This window comes from Centrocercus urophasianus, unplaced genomic scaffold, assembly GCF_019232065.1.
Source record: "Centrocercus urophasianus isolate 14NV4802_14NV808 unplaced genomic scaffold, USGS_Curo_1.0 seq_12, whole genome shotgun sequence".
NCBI lineage: Eukaryota > Metazoa > Chordata > Aves > Galliformes > Phasianidae > Centrocercus > Centrocercus urophasianus.
In genome coordinates, this window is record NW_024884364.1 from 28,625,427 (window position 1) to 28,645,374 (window position 19,948).

The window sequence follows — 19,948 nt, forward strand, 5'->3', positions numbered from 1 at the left end:
ATTTCTTTTTTTTTTTTTTCATATACTACGATTACTACATTACTGATAAATACAATAAGTAAAATCGAATATAGCAATTGTGACTGTTTTCATTAGAAATCTCCTACTAATGAAAAGTGGATCCTCTTTTTAGTTTTTAATTATTATTTTAATATTTTAGATATTTTTCCCAGTGGAAATAAGTTACTTTGAGCACATAATACTGTCTGTGGTACAAATATTACAAAAGCTGGTCAAAAGTGTATTTAGCTTTCAGAATAGAAGAGAGTCCAGTTCCAGTGCAAAGTACATTATTTCATTCAGCAGGAAATTTATATTTGTAGATGAGATACCAATATTGTTAGACTTGGCTGGAAGAGCATCCCTATTCAGGAAATTGCTTGGGTATCATTTTAAGCATATGTTGCAAACTCCTTGCCTCCTTCAAGTGAGCGCTGAAGTGATTACCCGAATTCCTTAGTTTTTCATCTCCTCGGAAACGTTGCCCTTCCCTCTGCATCTCTGCAGACATGTCTGTTGTATTCCAACCCTCGTGATGCCCATGGGTCTGTCCTGCATTCCCTCCTCACAGACTCACAGAGGCAGAGCCCAACTTCAGGCTGCCAGCCCTGGGATCAGAGCCGCCATTTTGTGGGTACGACCCCCATGGCAGTGCAGGGACTGGGAGGGACTTTAAAGAGGAAAATTAACCTTTAAAAAAAATAATGATCTATTCTAAATGGAACAGTGTTTCCTTTATTGAATAAATAGGAGTTTTTCTTTCTGGACCCACTAGCACTTACACCCACACTCTGCTCCCTCAGTAACAGTAAGATTTCCCTTAGCTCCTGCTTGGCTCAGGAACCTTCTTTCCTGTTTTCACATGATTGAAAGACAAAAGCATTGAGCAGAACGAACTCTTCTCCCTGGCCTCAACTGCACGAAGGGATGGTGTGGCACTGTAGCCAGGCCTGTGAGGCCAGGGATGGCAGAACCCAGCCTAGGTTTGTGCCTGGGTGGGATCATCCACACTGTCCCAAAGATCATCCCTCTCAATGTGGGGAGCTCTGCCAGCCTGCCCATGCCCCCTGAGAGAGAGAGGGCGGTGTTTTTCTCAGGCTCCTGATCCACATTGCTTTGTCAGCAAAACTTTCAAAGGAGCCTTGCCGGGTGGTCACACCCAGGGAAACCCACTGACTGCTGGAGCGATGCAAACAGAGCTGAGAGCACTGCCTGGCTCAGGGCTCACAACTTGTCCTCCATTCTTCGGCGCTCGCTTGGTGCCGCGTGCTGTGCTGCCAGCGATGCCAGCCGCCTCCGTGATTGATGAGGCCACAGCATTTGGAATGGGCACAGAATGCGACATTGTCCTGGGGAGGTACAGAAGGAAAGGATAAGGTTTGTCCTCCCGAACAGTAGTGAAAAGCAGGCCAGAAAAGCAGGCAGGAATGGGGGCGGAGGTTCCAGTGGGAGAGGAGATTGGCAAAAGTTAGTATTTCAATTCATTTTTAAAAAGAGCTGGAGGCTTCAGGCAGTCATGAGGGAACAATTTAGTTGGAGGAAATGCTCCACTTCGCTATTGGCTTTGTCTGTGGTTGTAATTGTTCCACATATCGCTCAAAAAACAACTTGCAGAAAAGCTGTTTTCTGTCATGCTGCTATTTGCTATTAACAGTCTAGCTGAGAAACTTGCCTCATGCTACTGTATTGTTTTTTGCTTCTATTTCAGCTGAATACAAAACCAAATCAGCCTGTGAAAACCAGGAACTGAAACTCCACTGTCAAGAGTCCAAGTTCCTTATTATCTACTCTGCCACCTACGGCAGTTGGGCACACAAGGACAACATCTGCTCGGCCAAGGCAGAACGTGTCCCTCAGTTTGGTAAGTTAGTATGCTCTCAATAGACCTTCTCCGTGTGGCTGCACAGGAAAGGGGGGCACGGGTGGGGAGAAAGGGTCAGGCATGAGAGCAGTGGCATTTTGGAAGTTCGTGGTTGAAGCATGAGAGATTATTTCTGAAACTCAAACAAACTGCCTAGCACAAGGGAGAAATGAGTAAGAAATGTAAGCAAAGTAATAGCCCTTGATGTAGTTAATAATTTTTACTATGATTACTCTCAAATACTCTTTCTATTGGCTCTCTTGAACTTAAGTGACTGTTTTCAATATCAGCTGCTGGCTCTCATCTTCCTCCAATGTCTGACAAAGACCAGGCAATATGAGCATCATGCCACCTTGTCTTTCTGATGCCTTTCACACTGATCTCTCCTTGCCTTAAGTGCAGACAGTCAGGATGAGGTCCACAGGTCAGGACCCACTGCTTTGGATACAGTGGTATGACCCAACTCCAAGACTGTGGTAGTGTGCTAGTAAATCAGATCCATCTGGGGCTTCTCTCTGGCAGGAGCCCAGAAAACAGGAAATGATGTGTGTGTGTAGCACCTAGCCCTCACCCCCATAGCAGGATGGCTGCATGCAGTCTGACTCCTGGGACTGCTCACCAGCCTTAATTGTGATGGGAGCTGTTGGTACTGGCCAGAAAAGTGCAGGGACCACAGATATCAGCACAGAGAACTGTGTTAGTGTTAGAAATGTTTCCCTGTCACTGCTGGTTTACTACAGGTGCATCTCAAGGGATGTGAATATTAGTGTTGCTGTATTAATATATCTAGTCAATATAGTAATGTTGCTATAGTGTTAGCACCTTGGTGACAGACTATGAGCATTATCAAACTCACGCTGTTCCCCTTCAAACAGGTAGAAGAACCCAAAACATCATCAGTATTTTACGGTCAGCATCAATTACCAATCACTGACTTCAAAGTCTCAACTGGTGCAAGACTGATAGCTCAGTTTTTATCATTAGGTACCTAATTATATATTTTATGTGTTTGTGAGGATGCTTGTATGAATAATGCATTCAATGCCAGACACCAAAAGCATGGATGTATGTTTTCATGCTGTGGAGAAAGCCAGTGCAGGAGCTGCATGCTGCTTACCTCCCTTCACACCACACAGTTAAGGACTTAGATGGTTGACACCAGTCCTGTGCAAAGCCTGAACTTTACTCACTTCTGAGAAATTGCTACAAGTGAGATCTGTAATCTGAATTGCGTCTCTGAACAAGAGAGATCAATAACTAGTCTTAAAAGCAATTTGTCTGCAAGCCAGTGTTTCTATTTAGTTTTATAAGTATTAAAAATGTATTGGCTGAAAAATGTATTCTGTTCTTTTGCAAGAATCTACTTAAAACTGCCAGGTCTGTATTTCACACTGGCTATTCTAACACAAACTGTAGCTATGTTTATTTGTTCTACAAAGGAAATATTTAGCAGGTTTCTGAAGGACCCATATATTCTCTGTGATGATGGCCTTAGTGTATGACTCCAGGCAGAGCAGAAAGAGCTCAGTTGATTGAGGAAGACCATCACACTTGCTTACTTCTTGTATTTCTTTTACCTCTGAAAATTGCTTACTTTCCTATAGTGTCCTATAGAACTTATATTCTATAGATCATAATACTGCAAAGTCTTCTTGCTGGATAAAGTCTCTCAGTGTAAACAGATGAGGAATTTGCAAGAAAGCAAAATCTGTGCTTTGACTGCCTGCATAAAAGCACTTTTTGGCTGTTGCTCTTTTTGTGTTCTGGAAAACAACCTAAAGCTGGCAATAGGAGAGAATATAAAACTTGAGACAAACACAAGGTAGAGCTGCAGAAGGTAGACCCTGGTACAGGTTTCCCATTATTTAATGAAGTAGTTGGCCTCTTCCTGCATAGTGCCAGTAACACCCCACAGAGAGTACAGTCTTCCAGAACACTTATGTGCTTAGGAGTATACATTCAGTTATCCCAAGGGACTTAGCACTTAGGAACAAAATCCAATTGACTCCCGTTCTATCCATCTGGAGCTTAAATCTTACTTATGTGGTTATTCAAGCCCATACAGATGACAGTGCATGCATAATTAGGCTATTTAAATGCCAGTATACTTTTTCTCTGAGAAGGCAGTGGTAGTTTGAATGTCAACATCATTTCAATGATTTGAGGCAATTTAGAAAGTGTAGTGCAGCTCTTTTTTATTCCAGAATCAGAGCCCCTATATGTTTGCATCAAAAACTAAATCAGCTCCAGCTCAAACTCACATTTGTGCATTTTGGCCTAAAGACAGTGGTCAAGCCCTACCATTTCTTTCACTGCATCACAGGAAAGCTGCGTGACATTTTTTTTAGTACTATGCAAACAAGAAGTTGTCTGTAGTTTCTGATGACAGCTATAGGAAGTCTCTGTTGAGCTCAGAGTTTTGCTTTTATTCCTACTGGGTTTGTTCCTACTAGAAGTACTGGATGTTGAATTAATTAGATACTTCTCTAGGTTTTGGCCACCTCACATTATGTGCATTGTGGCTGATAAGCCATTACTGGCATGCAGCAGCACTGAGCTGAGACAGATGTATTCTGAATTATCAGTTTACTTTTCTGTGAACAGTGCATCAAATCAGCTGTCAGACTTACACAGCTGTGCTTGAAATGAAACACGGGAAAATGTAAAATTTCTTTAGCATAAGGGTTCTTCTCCATATGGTAAACAGTATATAAATCTGTCTCTTTATCGACAACATCTGCATGGCCTCAGAGCATCTGTGGGACCCTGGGCCCCAGGTCAGCATCCAGCATGGCTGCCACAATCAAAAACTTTACAAGAAAGCTAAGATTTGCTTGGATGCAGTTCTGCATAGCAGAATCTATTGTGCTCAACAGATCTCCAACAAATAGGAGCCTGTAGCATTTGTTTCCTCTGTTGGTTTTTTTCCGACATACTCTGTCTTTTACATTTGTACAAACATGTACAAGAGGAAAGACAAAATTTATTGGCCAAATGAAGTGAGAGTTGTGCCAAAACAGGTTACAATAGAGAGTATGAGGAAGATTCAGATCAACAAACACCTCTCAAATCATAGGTTACTCTTGTTAATACTTGAAAGAAGGCTTGGTAGTAGGTAGCCTCTTGCTGCAGCTTGCAAGCCAGAACAGTAAAATGTACTTACCAGAAATGTTACCTGGATGTGCACTGACTGGTCAGAAGTGTGCTTCCTCAAGCACTAATGACAAACAGAACCCAGAACTGCCCATCTGTGTTAACGAAAGGTAGGGTCCTTCCCAGCACAGACCTTGTTTTAGCCTCTTCCCATTTTGTGGAGGTTAAAGAAGTGCGTTCTGTGACAAATTCAGGCACTCACATGCCATACTTTACACCATGGCATAACATACCCTGGGGCTAGATTTTGTCTAATCCCCTCTTCCCATTGAAATAATATTCAGGCAAGAAAAAGGGGTATTAACAGGAAACAGAGTCTTCCAGAATCCTGCAGATGCCTTCTAGCTAGCAAGGTATTAAGTTATATAAGGGTATTTTGTGATGTCATGATTCCTTTTATTTGTTATATATGTATGTATATATATATGTATGTATATATATATATTTATATTGTGGACAATTTATCTCTTATTCAGCAACAGAGGCTGAAAAGCTTTTGTCTCCTTCTCGTATCAGGAGATGTATACTCTTCCTGCTATGAGCCAGTTCCTTGTGTAAGTCTCTCCAGAGCAGCTGTAAATGAAGTAAAAGTACAGATAGCTGCAGGCCGATCTGGAAATACTTAAACACCAAAGTAGCTAGGTTCATGCTAGCTGTATATTTCTAGGTGCTGTAAATCACAAACCATGTAAATTGGGTGTAATTTGGGAAACATTGGCCACTGAAATACTGACACTTGAAGGAGTACTGAGTAGATCAGCAGGAGCTCTGAGTCCAGTGCTTTGCTGGAGGAAGGAATGAGGATTTCTAGCTGAAAGCTGCTGAAAACAACATGACTGAGTCCTTTCTAGACTGCAAGTACCATCAGCTGTAGGCCTGGGTATACTCTGCTATTCCTATGCTTCACATGCTTAGCTTATATTACTAGTTAATTTAAGTTGATTTCAGACACAAACCCTGTGGACAGTCATACAAGTGGCAGGCTCCAGAACAGAAGAAATCTGAGATTGCAGAACTGCAGTTATTTTGGTAACACAGCATACAGGTTCATGGTGAAAGAGCAAATATATCCCAGCTGTGCTCCAGGGGACAAGGCAGCAGGATGCTGTGAGCAGAGTAGATGCAGAGGTATGGTTCTGCAGCAGTGTCAGGGCTCAGGGACATGAGGAAGGTTAACATCTCCCTCTGTAGCTTCTGCCACTGCTGTCTTGTCACGTGTGGGAGACAGCACTTCATCCATTAGTGTTTTCTTCACTGGCAGTTACAGGGTTTTCCTTGTACCTGGGTTCTTCTAGTTTAGATTTTTGAACAGTTGGAGAAGTATACTTGACACTCAAGTTTAAAATAGAGTTACAAACCAAATTGTGCAAAACAAGGCTGTAGGCTTTTGAGCAGAAGGAGCTCAGTTCCTGCTTCCATCCAAGTAGTATAGACCTCCACTTTATCCTCTACTGGGCATCTGTGCTGGCCCTCGCTCCATATCTATGTGTGTGCAAGCAGAGGAAAACTGCACCAAGTGCTTAGAGGCTGAATTCTGAACTCCAAGCCACTTGTAAATAACACCAAATAATGGGCTAATCTCCTGTAGGCTAAAGGAGCCTCCAGCAGGCACATGAGCTGCTGCTGTGTGGCATGGGAGAGAGATGGGGCAGCTTTGCGGAATGCCATGGTATAGTATTCACTCATAAGGAATGGCCTGTTCTGACAATAAGTATTTTTAGCATAGCATACTGGCAGAACTTGGACCTGGAATATAAAGATACCAGCACCATTTCTCATAAATGTTTTTGCTGGAATCAGCAGCACAAACAGCCCTTTTCTGATGCACAGGCAGGACCCTGTGTGCCATGCTTTTGCATAAATTACCATATTATTATGGAAACTTTCTTTAGGAGTATGCAGCCCTAGCTTGGTCCGGAACTCCACAGTTTCCCCTTGTCACTTCTTGTTCTCACAGCTGATATCTGGGCTCTACAAAGCACAAGCCATGCTGATTTGATAGTGTGAAATCTTTGCTTTCAATTGATTTTAAAAGCGTGCTCCTTATTCTTTTGTGGGTAGACACGGCCCAGAAAACATAAAGCACTATAAGACAGCCAGCAGTTTGGGATGAAAGCAGTGAGCAACTGGACTCTAGCACCAAAATGAAAAATTGAGATGGGGTTCCTCTTATGGGAGCCCTGGTCCTTCATCAGCGTGTTACTTTTCATGTAGTATGGATTTGAGACACATTTCTCAGTCACCACATCTTGTGCCCTATGCATAGCAATGTGGGAGAAAACAGCAGCCAGTCAGAAAACAGCAGAGGGTGTGAGCAGAGGCTGTTGGCAGTGCTTGGCACAAAACTCTTGGGCCAGCTCTGGCTGTTCCATCACCTGCAGCTCTTGTGTGGCAAGAGGCAAAGAAAGGAAGGGAAAGCTCCTACGGTCTGAATCGAGAGAAGCTTTGAAGAATCAGAAAACAAATTGCTACTCATTAAAGCCTGTGTGATTTATGGCATGTCATTTGCATGCCAAAACTTTCCTAAACAAAGCTAATTAAGGAGCTGAAAGAGCCTTGCCTCCAGAAACAAGGCTTTCTGCTCTAACTGTTAAATAGCTGCAGTCAGGTTTGATAATTTACCACTGTGTTAAGAGCCTCTGCTTCATGCCCATATTTCCATGCCACACATAGAAGCATGCATTTCAAGGGACTCACCAGCACTCACGATGTGTAACAGGCGGCTCTGACAGGAGGGAATGAAAAATGAGTGTTTTCCCAGCCATCCAGAGCCGCCCTTTCTGCCACTGCTGGGGGTGTCACCAACCTCCTGGCGTTCTGAGAAAGTGCTTTTCAAGAGGCAGTTTATTTTAAACATCTGGTACCAATTTAGCAAGCCCCGTAAAATGTAAGCTGAGTTCAAACAGTACTTAGATGTTCAGGAAGAAGACACAAGAAATGTTTATATTCTCCTAATTTGTGATTTCTTCAGGACTGCTGAGTGGGACTACTCACTCATTTACTCAAATTTAAGCATGGACTGAACCTCGTCCTCTTTCAGATGCTTCAGTGAGATGTATGACCTGAAGGAACAGGTTGCCCAAGGAGGCTGTGGATGCCCCATCCCTGGAGGCATTCAAGGCCAGGCTGGATGTGGCTCTGGGCAGCCTGGTCTGCTGGTTGGTGACCCTGCACACAGCAGAGGGGGTTAAACTAGATGATCATTGTGGTCCTTTTCAACCCAGGCCATTCGGTGATTCTGTGATTCTGTGATTCTGTGAAGGAGACGTTATCCCCAGCATCAGCTCTGTGTTGCTGCAGCTGGTTTGTCATAAGATCCCCAAGCAAGTTTCATTGAAAATAGCTTGGGTGTCTCTTCAGTACACACCGACTCCTCTGACTTCACTGCAGATACACGTCTGTAACGTCTGCTTGTAGGAGATAGTGCAGATGAAGCTGCAGCTGATGAAAAAGTGGCCTTTGGTACTGAGTACACAGAATTCCTCTGAGCTGAACTCATGGTTCAGCCTTCACTGGAGCTGCCAGGACAGCTTGGGGAGGTAGCAAGGACACACACAGAACTGAGAGAAGGAAACTGAACAGGTTTTGATTGTACTAAATGCCAAAACCTTGCTATACCACGGAGAGCTGTTAAGTAGTGCTTGTTTTGTTTTGCTTTGTTTCATTTTTGTTATGGATCTCTTCAGTTAACGTTTGTGCTGCCCTGCAGAAGCAAGCCAGCCTTAGTTTGTGTTCACACACCTGTGACACCAGCCAAGCCTTGCAGAGCTCTCCAAAAACAGGCCTGCCAGGAGCTTACAGGCACATGATGGTAGAGGAGCCAAAGCCAACATGAATGTAGGCGATAAGGAGTTATTAACTCTCAGAGAACAAGAGCAAACAGCTACCAGAGGCAAAATGAAACATGCACTCACTGTATCACTGAATTTGTAGAAAACCATCAGTGCAACAGCTGGCTCTTCCTTAAGATACTGCATGCAGCTCAAAGGGCAGGAGAGTTTGGAGAACATATAATTAACTTCGCCAGATTGCTGTTGTTCTCCCTATTCATCAGTTGGATGTGATGATTCTGAAGCTCACTTCCAACCTGGATGATTCTATGATTTATGAATCATCTGATAGTTCCTCCTGATATTCTTCAGTTGCTTTCATGCTTGCCAAAAGATGCTGCTTAGCTGCCTAAAATGTCCACCTGAACGCATTCTTAGCTGATGGCCAGAAAGACTAAAATAATTGAGTTATTTAAGCAGAGCTATTCAGTGTCTCAAGACAGATTTCCTTGCCTGATGAACAGCCTTCCAAGTATTAGGTTCTCAGGTCCCGAGAAAGAGAAAGTTGCTCTTCTCTAAAATCTATCTTCAGCACTGATCCCTGGGCCTTTTGCCAGACAGATCAGCCCAGTATCTTCTGATGTTCTGTTTACATACATGACAGTGCTGGTGTCAAGGGATTAACTCTAAAAATCACAGATCTACCCCAGCTACATATGTTGGAGGTCAATCTTCTTCGCCAAGAACCTCAGTCTCAGTTCTCTTCATTCTTTTCAAACAAAACTGATTTGAGAACGAGATGGGGTGTCTTTGTGAACATGATTTCTCCTTTCTCTGCAGAGGCACAAATGAGCTGAAGCTGCTGGAAGGTGAAGATGCCATGTTTGTCTCAGGGTTTTTACAGAAGGAAAGATAGTTCTAATGAACAGAGAACATGTTGTCTAATCTATAGAATGTTGCTGCCCAGGGAGAAGTAGCATGAGAAATGTTTGTCATCCATAGAATTGTACCAAAAGTGTGAGGAAACACTGACATCTTGTAAGGAAAACATTCCTTACTTAGAGTAAGATTTTCAAGTTCTGCATATTTTCTGCTTCAAAACAAGAACCAGAAGGTATTTTTGCTCTTTAGATTGGGGTTTAGCTGATAAGGATACTGAGAATTCAATCACATTTAGAGATGTTTCTTTTTTAAAGCAGAATTTTAAATTTTTTTTCTGATACACAAATTTTATCTGATACACAAATTTTCCCATTCAAATTTAGCTTTGGTGTAAAATCTGCTGACCGTGTCTCATTCATTTATAAATCATGGTGGAACATAGAAAACTTGAGTGAAAAAATCCCCATCCCAGCAAATGCAGGCAGGTGCAGCTGTGAGCATTAGTACAGTGCACTGTAGGTGCCTTTGACATTGCCTTAGGCATTCAAATTTGGCAGCCTGATGGGAGCAGTGCAGCATTTTGTATGGCAGAGAGAAGTCAAATGATTTTCTGGTTAAACATTGAGCCTATTTTGACCTCTTGGCCATAGCAGAATGGCTCCTAGCAGCACCAAGCAGAGTAAATCATAAGCTACTCTTGATTTCACTGTAGACCGAGCTGTTGCGGTGCACAGAAATTGATCTCACCTAACTTGAACTGAAACTGGGCATCCAGTCAAACCGTGGTGATAATCCTGGGAGAGGAGGGGGAGACCTGCAAACAGCACTGCATCGCCCTTTACTGGCACACTCATCTTAAGGTGGAGCAGGTGAAGCAGGTGGAGAGCTGCGTGAAGATGCTTAGTTCTTCCAGGTTATCCTGAAAAGAACAGAGAGGACGTTTGCAAGGCACCTCATTTGAAATTTGACTTGAATCTTACTGCAGCCTTAGTATGAGACTGGAAGTCATCGTGAGGGAGCCAATTTGCTGCAAATCCTCCATTTCATCACGTGCTGCCTTCCTTGTATTCACAAATGTTAATACCTAATTCTGAAATCCTGCTTAGGCAAGTGCAGGTGTGTGAAATTGATAGTAGGTTTGTATCTTTAGCTGTGCACGTAGCAGTTATTATGCCTGATAACAGCAGAGTTGTATATTTATTGGATGTGTTTTTCTTTCAGACTGCTTGTCTCACACAGCGCTAGAAGTTTTATCAAAGAGGTGTTATGGGAAACAGAGATGCAAAATTATTGTCAGTAGCCAAGATTTTGGAAGTCCGTGCCTACCTGGAGTGGCAAAACACCTAAACGTCAGCTATGCATGTGGTAAGAGCAAATGCATGGTAATTTTGAAGCCCTCATTCCCTGTAAAAATGTCTTAGTGAAATAAGGGCTTGAGGTTATGCATCACTCACAGAACTGAGGCAACACAGACAAGAAGGAAGAATTTCTCATTTTCTTTACCATAGATTAATATATTTGCATCGTGGGAAGGCAGAGTTCCCTGCAGTTCTTTTTCTTAAAAGCCGGAGCCACGAGACAGCAAAGTATAGCACAAATACAGATGAGAGAAAAATGATTGCAGGACTTCAATGCAGTGCCTTGTATAGGTGTTGAATCCTCTTAGGAATGCCTTTCTCTGGCTGAGGACTGGAACAGATTTCCTCAGCCTCTGCTTTTGGGGATGAACTGTGACCCTCAGAGGTGGCTGTCTGACATGCCGGTGGATGTGTCCAATCAGTTTTACCAAGTTACTGCTCTGCTTGCTGTGCGTAGGCTGGGAAGCTGCTGGCTTCAAGGAGCACTGGCTATCTGTGTACTTTTGGCAGTAGCCATGCAGGACTGACTGCCAGATCACTGCCTACCTGAGGATCAGAGGAAAGGGAGCCCCAGCTGTTCCCTGCTGGCATGAGAGATTTTCTCTTCCAGTCTCTCCATGTGTACGTTGTCAGGCAAGAGGCACTGCAGCAACTCTCCACATTGTTGAAGAGAGCTGGAGCCTGTCTTTGCACTAACAAACACACAACATTATTGTGTGTTTGCCTTCATGCTGTAGTAACTTTATGAATGTGTTAATGGAATTCTCTTTAATTAGAGTAAGGATAATTACAACAGATTGTTCTTTCTTACACACCCGTATACTGGAAAACAAGCGTATGTTTGTTTGCAGTGAGGTTCTGCATTCTGATTTGTAGTGAATTGTTTTTGCACTAACGCATGGATAATAAATAGTGCCTGTGTGCTTTGCTGGCACATGTCGAAGACTTTTTCTTCTGCCAGATCCTACTGAGCTGTGCGGTCTGAAACATCAGCCAATGGTTTGCAGGTCTAATTATTTTACAGATCATCTAGGGAACATGGGAAGAGGCTGGGCGTGGTCCAGAATGGCATTCTGCATTCTTTTCCCTCACTAGAAGATCCCTGCTAGCCTGACGCTTCCCAAGCTGAGGTACATGGGCATTTTTCTGAAGTGACAGGGGCAAAGCTGAGCAGGCCCTGTTTTCTTAGGGCTGTGACACACTTGAAAGCATGATCAGGAATGTGAAAAACCACACTCCCTATCTCAGAGGTCAGCAGCTAGTTAGTGTCTGCCTGCATTTGTATTTTGTGGTTAATAACAACTTAGCGGGAGCTGGGAGATGCTGTTTTTTCACAGTCCCAATCCCACAACCTCCTCAGCATCACCTGAAGTCTGCAGAGACAATAATCTATCAGCTCCTGCTGAGGCAAGGAGCAAGCCCCAGGAAACACAGCTTCTACCTGCACATCCTGCATGTCTCTGGCAGTTCACAGTTGCTTGCTGGCTCCTGCCCTGCCTGGCAAAGCAGAGCTGCACAGGATCTAATGTAGATAAAAAAATCCTTCTGCTGGTATCAGCTAGTCTGTCCAGTGACCTCGGCACACCTCATCTTGGTTAAAGTCCTTATGACTATAGTGTGTCTGAAATTAAACCCCAACAAAAATTAATAGTGCAAATAGCCAAGAACAGTACAAGCAGCATTCCCCTGCAATAGATATTTGCATGAGCAAAGGATGCTGACTTGGCAGGAGGCAGGACAACAGAACAAGACAAGGCTACACAGTCTGACAAAGCTGGTCCAGGTATGTGTCCAGCACCAGGACTTTCCTGCCCATCAGAATGTGGCAATCCCAAAGCAGCACTGCAGATTCCTTGTGTACTGCCTTCCTGCTACTTCCGTAGCAAACTCTCGCACCTCTCAAGCACACTGCTCCTAACAGCCAGGTCTGTGAATTCAGCATGTGGTCTGAAAGGAAACCAGCCTTGTCCGTCAACAAAAATATCCTGCCTCTGCAGAACAGTTAAGAATTACAGTGGCATACGAGCCAAAATAGAGATTAGTTAGTTTGTCCCTATCTCTGTTGGCTCTCTATTGCAAACAGGAGCAAAGAATTCTAAAAAAATCCTTCATCAGGAAAGGCAACAGTTATGACTTTGAGCCCACACACACAGAAGAGTTCTGCTCAGAAAGAAGAGCTATTTTTAGTTGTTTTGAATGTAAAAACTATGCTAAGCCCCAAACTTCTGTCTCTGTTCCATTTGACTTTCTTTAACACTGCCTATTGGCAAATGTTTGTGTGCAGGATATAGGTGGGCTTCAGACTTGGAATTTCTGTCTTTTTTTCCCCTTCACATCAGTCTGAAAATCAATCAATCTGCCTTCATACAATACAGAGAACAAGTGCCAAGACCTGAATCCATGAAGGGCCCATTCATCTTGTGCACAATCTGAGAGCTCTCCATATCTACACAGCATGCTTTCTTTTAGCTCTTTTATTTGTTTTAGCAAGAGTGGGAAAACATCCCAAGAGAAAAAAAATAAATGAGAATACCCAGTAGCACCCTGCCACCTCATCCTCAGCATCTTCCCTCTCTGAGACCGCTCACTTCAGAGGCTCTGCAGAGAACATCAGACAAGTCTTTAAATGTTCCTGGGCCATTCTGACAGTGAATTGAATCTAAGTCAGCAATGTGCCAGGGCAACCGAAAGGGCCAACCATACCCACAGGTGCACCAGGCCCAGCACTGCCAACAGGTGAGAGAGTGGGAACAGGCTGCCCAGGGCAGTGGGCATGGCCCCAGGTGCTGGAGTTCAAGGGGCATTTGGACCACTTTTTTAGACATAGGGTTTGGATGGTGCTGTGTGGAGCCTGAAGTTGGTTCCTCCTGCTCAGGATGTTCTGTGATTCTGGCTTTTTCCACTTTTCTCTTTTTCCTCTACAGCCCTTCTGTAGTAGAAGGGCTGCTCCACTCCCATGGGTGTGTGGGGAGATCAATCCCCACCTAGGGCTGCCTCCCCCTGCAAACCCTGAGAAGCCAAGCTGTGCTCAACTCTTGGCAGGTGAGTGACCCCAGAGATCCAGGTTTCAGGGTGTTTACCTGCCATGAGGTTAAAATGCAATCATGTGAACATTAGCCAACAGCTGATGGCATGGCACATAAGAAACACAGCTGCGGCCAGGGATTCCAGCAGGCACTATTTCTCCAGCTGCTGCCATCCTTGCAGGGCTTTAGGCACCACCATCAGAAACCCCATTCATTTAGAACACAAACACTCCTTGGCTGTGAGGGTGCCGGAGCACTGGCACAGGCTGCCCACAGGCTGTGGAGTCTCCTCCTTGGAGATGTCCAAAAGCCACTTGGACGTGGCCCTGCGCATCCTGGTCTGGGTGTCCCTGCTGGAACAGAGGTTGGGCCAGGTGGACTCAGAGGCCCTGGCAGCCTCAGCCACTCTGTGATCCTGTAATGGGGAATGGTAATTGACAGGGGGTCTGGTTTGCAAAACTGACAGTGCATCATTTGCCTTTCTTCTTTCCAGTTCCTAAATTCATCCTCACAGCTGTCAACCACCTAGTCACCCACAACAATTCTTCCGTGAAGCAGAATGATGGTGGACATGGTAATGAAAAAAACAATAAAATAAAAATAAAAGGTTTACCTTCGATTGCAGTAGGACGTTGTGGTCCAGCAGAGGCGGGTGTAAGGGAGGGGACAGTGGGTGTGCTTCCGGGACAGCTTCTCTCTGCCTTGCGGACACAGTTGTCACAGCAATCAGCAGGGAAGAGCTCACAAGAGGCCCTGCAGTCAGCTGTATGTGCCTTATACTGCTTCTGAGGAGCTTGCTCCTCCTAAAAGCAAATAAAATGAATGATGTGGCCGGTGCATATTTGCTGTCATTGCTGATGAGAGCACTGCAGTGATTGGTCTGGGAAGTCCGTTCTGCAGCTGTGAAGTTAATGCAGTAAACTGTTTCTGACAGCTTAATGGGAAGAGACAAGGTGGTTCACGTGGTAATAATTTCCTTTTTAAAATAAGATTTCCATTTTACATGTATTTGATATTTTCAATACCTTATTAATTATATTTTACTTCAAGATTTATCTTAATATTTATTGTATTGACCAACCATTATTTGGTTTAACAATCTGCAAGGTTCCTATAGCAGAGTGCTGGTCTGCCTGTGTTTTGGACAGACTCATTAGTTCAGAAGGGATAAGGGGAATATCAATGTGATGGCTTTATCATCTACAGTGTGACTGATTGTTCTACCTCCTCTCACTGCAGGTATTGATATCGATCCAAAGGAATCAAGATCTCCAAAGAAAGATGGCACCATTGTTAGCAACTCCTTGGCTACATTTGCATACATTAGAGGTAGGAAAATGAGGCAGCTTGGTTCATTAGGTGTTGGCATTTTGGAAAGAAGGGGAAAAGGGAAGATGACTTCAGAAGCTCACAGCTGGTAATCCCACATTTATATTAATAGTATTATTACAATATAATTACAGTCCTGTGGATGGGACTATCACAGTCTAACTGACATTTATAGAATATTTTCCATCCTGAAGGATCCAAACTCTTTTAGGGACAGCAGCCAAGATTTTTTCAATTAATATTTTCAGTGGGGGCTGTTGGTTATTTGGTATTTTTAAAAATCTGGTCCTGATCTGGGAGCAGTGTTGGAGACATCCATTTTTGGAAATGTTGGTTTACATAAGTATAAAGATCACTGAAAAGCAGTAAAGAACCAACCAAACAAAGAAAGCAGCCATCTCCAGTATGAGCCATGACAGGTCTTGTGACTTGGCAATGCTAAGGCAAATTTCATTGAGGCCAGTAAATTCACGGTCAGGAGATCTCTGACACCATGAGAGAAGTCTAATGGATTTCAGAAGTAAGCATTAAGAAGCAACTCCAGAATTAAGATTTCTGTGCCTCTAGAAAATGGCAGAACCGTGCAGCTGTGGAGTCCCTGCCTCTTTTGTTGCTTTACTGAGATGCTATCTCAGAACATGTTGGAAACCAAAATGTTCCCTACCTAGCCTGGGCTGGGAATGCTACCATAGCTCCTCAGAGCATGGAGCTGCTCATCCCATAGAATCAAAGAACCATTAAGATTGGAAAAGATCTCTAAGATCACCCAGTCCAACCCATCCCCACCACACCCACTGCCCACATCCCTCAGTGCCACGTCCACACAGTTCTTGAACACCTCCAGGGACGGTGACCCCACCACCTCCCTGGGCAGCCTGTTCACCACTCTTTCTGAGAAGAATATCCAACTGGAATCTCTTCTGGCACAACTCCCCCTCTTCCTATCGCTGTTGCCTGGGAGAAGAGATCAACCCCCACCTCATTGCAACCTCCTCTCAGGTGGTTGTAGAGACTGATGACGTCTCCCCTGAGCCTCATCTTCTCCAGATTGAACAACCCTCATGTCCCCTCTTTGCGAAGGTAAGACCTATTTAGGCTGGATGGCTGGAAAAAAAGTGTATTTCTTATAGGTGATTAAGAATGCTAACAGAATGGTGAGATGTTATTCGAGTTTGTTTTTAAGAGATCGTGGGTTTTGCACAGCAAGCTGAAAAAGCAGAGGTGGTAGAAAGGTCAGTTTCCAAGTGCGAGATGTTTCTGGGGCAGGACGCAGCAAGTCTCTCCCAGCCGCACTGCCACTATAGCCATAGAGTGCAGGGCATTGGGAATGGCAGCTGGCTGCTTTGTAGCTACACTTTGGCAGAGCTGGGGAAAAGTTTATGCATTGGATTTCTAATTTCAGATCACCCGGAAAGAGCTGCTCTGCTGTTTGTGTCCAGTGTTTGTGTGGGATTAATCCTCACGCTGTGTGCTTTGGTGATCCGCGTGTCCTGCTTTAAAGACTTCCAGAAACTGCAGGGAAAGAAGGAGCACTTGGTGCCAGAAAGTGATGGAGTGGATGAGAGCAGTGAGAGCGAGGAGGAGGAAGATGAAGACTCCTCTGGGTCAGAGCTGCCGGACGAGCTAGCAGAACTTTACAGACCTTCTTACTCAGGTTATAACTCAGCGGAAGCAGCGGACCTGGCTGAGCGGATAGAGCGGAGGGAGCAGATCATGCAAGAAATTTGGATGAACAGTGGTTTGGATATGACACCGCCCAGAAATATGAACACATTTTATATCAATGAGGAATAATGGCTTATTTCGGATGATGCTCTCGCCCCCCCCCCCTTTTTTTTTTTTTTTTTTAAAAAGAAATGTACCTTCTGTGAAGGAACATTTGTAACAGTACAGATAATTATTTGTAAAGTAAGAAGAAATACATACAATAAAAAGAGAGTTTCAAGCCCTTCACTGTCCATAAATCATTCTGTGGAAAAACACATGCATAAGCTTTCATAGCTTGCTTTTCAGTGTCATTTGGAATCAGTTGCCACATGAGGTTTATGAAATATTAGGAAAAGGAGGAAAATAGCTGAGAAGTGCAATGTAGAGAACAGCCTTCTGCATTAGGGCACTTGTAACCAGTTGGTGTGTTGCAGCTCATAAATCACATAAGTATGTGCTGTTGATGAGAAATGTGTTACTAACAGAAAGAGCAGAACAGAATTAAATACAGGTGCTTGAAGCTGAAGCCTCATTAGAACATACAGGGAGTGTGAAAAAATAGTGTCCTCTCAACATCTGTTTGGCTGCCCTGGCATCCCAACAGCCAACACATTTTCCTCTGAGGGAAGTGTTTGATCATAGAATCACAGAATGGCCTGGGTTGACAAGGACCACAATGATCATCCAGTTTCAACCCCCTGCTGTGTGCAGGGTCACCAACCAGCAGACCAGGCTGCCCAGAGCCACATCCAGCCTGGCCTTGAATGCCTCCAGGGATGGGGCATCCACAGCCTCCTTGGGCGACCTGTTCCAGTGCCTCACCACCTCTGTGTGAAAAACTTCCTCCTAACATCTAACTTAAACCTCCCCTGTCTCAGGTTAAAACCATTCCCCTTGTCCTATCACTGTCCACCCTCGTAAACCCTTGTTCCCCCTCCTGTTTATATGCTTCCTTCAAGTATTGGAAGGCCACACTGAGGTCTCCCCAGAGTCTTCTCCAAGCTAAACAATCACATTTCCTTCAACTGATGATTTTGATGAACTCAAACTTGTTACAGAAGATATTCCTTTTTAACGGAAATTTGGTATTAATTTTGGGTGATTTTAAAGCATATTTTAGAGCCAACATTTGACTTATGATTATAGTCTGAGGACTTCTATGGAAGTTCATTTGTTCACATCAGTTGGGTTTGGTGTGGTGCTGTCAGACAGAAAATGAAATCAGGAATGTATCTGAGCTGAAAACGCAACCTTTCTGCCTTTAAATAAAATGTCTCCAATATTTTAGCTGCAGCCCACTGGGAATTCAGCAAACAAAAGGAGGAAAAATGTCACTTCCTATTGGTAAGAATTCATGAGCTCATTGTGCTTTCCCACTTAGACACTGTGCTTTAGGGCAGCATATCGTATGGAACGCACGGAAAGAAAGAAGTGACACAGCTCGTCATTTCCTGCCTGTGCTGAGACAAACCTAAGCATGGGAAAGCTTCATCAAAAGGAAGGGACACACTCCATGACTAAGGTGCAATCGTGTGCTCAACTGGAAAAATCTCCGTGCCGATTGGAGGAAGGAAGAGGAGACTGAGAGGAAGGAAGAGGGACTGAGGAGCGGCGCGAACACTGAGTATGGGCTGCTATTTCATCCTGTCCATGAACTTTCTAAGTTGAAGTGGGGACGAGAACTTTCCAGGTCGAACCGGGGAAAGTTATCAATTAGTGCTTTGTCTTGTGCCCAAATGTTCACTGCTCACAGTGGTGTGGAAGTCAAAGTGAAAGCAAGCAAGAAAACTCAGACTAAATTATTTTGGTCTCTCCAACATAACACCTTCCAGCGTCCAGCGTGGAGAACAAAACATAATGGGCAACATGTCTGGCCACCCAACTTGACCATACATTTTACAGTGTATGCCCATTAAAGACAAGCAGTGATGCAGTGACCCACACTGGTTTCAGTATCAGGTCTGCAGTAAGAAGCAGTGGGGTTTTGCTAGCTATTAGTGGGGTATATAACCTGAGAAAAACAAGCAGCAGAAATACCACAGCCAGTATCTGCCTTCCTTCCAGGCTGAGGGCAAGAATACAATTTAAGAGGGTTCTGCAAGTCAGCAGCAACACAGTAAGGGGGGCATTTCAGAGCATCAAAAGATAATGTTCCAGCAGTAAAATTCTTGCAGTGCTCAGGACTACTACAAGGGAGACTTTGCAGGCCATGTGGCTGGCTCTGCATGAAAGCAGCTATTAGGCTCAGGCTACTCACATGGCTGTGGGAATGATGTGCATCTGAAAGTGATAAGAGCCAGCATCAGCCCTGAGACTGCAAGAGCAGTGGGACTGTTTTAGTTCTTTGCTACCGTTTTCAAAACAACCCAGAACTTCCCAACAGCAACCCCTGCACTGAGACAAGCGGTAAATCAACCCTCCTGAAACTCGCTCTTCCTGAAACTCTCCCTTTCTCTCAGCAGTCACCATGGGCCACATATACAACACTTACATGGCTGCAGCCCAAGCTCCCCAGCTGGGCTCTGGCAGTGCAGCAGAAGTGCCTGTGATCAGCAGAGCCCAGCAGTGTCCAGGGTGCGGCCAGGCTGAGGGCAGCAGAGGTGGTGTGGGCAGGGTTTGGTGGGAGGGAGAGCATGAAGAGCCTGGGAAAGCAAAGCCCTGTGTGGGCGAGCAGGGAGTAAAGCACCAAAAGCAGGCATGGAAAGCTTTACATTGGCACAGCCTGCATGTGGGAAGCCTAAGGGATACCTACCTAACTGCAAGCGTCCTGTTACGTGCAAGGTGTGCGGTCATGCAGAAAAGTCAAACACAAACCGAGGCAGGGGAGTTTGTATCAGTTGTGAAGTCATCTGTGGTCTGTTT

The 19,948-nt window shown here is 44.3% G+C and overlaps 1 protein-coding gene across 2 annotated transcripts in view; it reads left to right on the forward strand.

Annotated features, from left to right (window-relative positions):
* The window catches only part of EVA1C (eva-1 homolog C), a 36,045-nt gene extending 18,718 nt beyond the window's left edge, over window positions 1-17,327 (forward strand). For both annotated transcript variants that reach the window (XM_042810011.1, XM_042810012.1), the window contains exons 4-8: window positions 1,709-1,861; window positions 10,888-11,031; window positions 14,544-14,624; window positions 15,290-15,379; window positions 16,782-17,327. In XM_042810011.1, the coding sequence (XP_042665945.1) occupies window positions 1,709-1,861; window positions 10,888-11,031; window positions 14,544-14,624; window positions 15,290-15,379; window positions 16,782-17,173 (860 nt within the window). In that variant the 3' untranslated portion in view covers window positions 17,174-17,327. The remainder of the gene's footprint in view (window positions 1-1,708; window positions 1,862-10,887; window positions 11,032-14,543; window positions 14,625-15,289; window positions 15,380-16,781) is intronic.
* The last annotated feature ends 2,621 nt before the right edge of the window (window positions 17,328-19,948 follow it).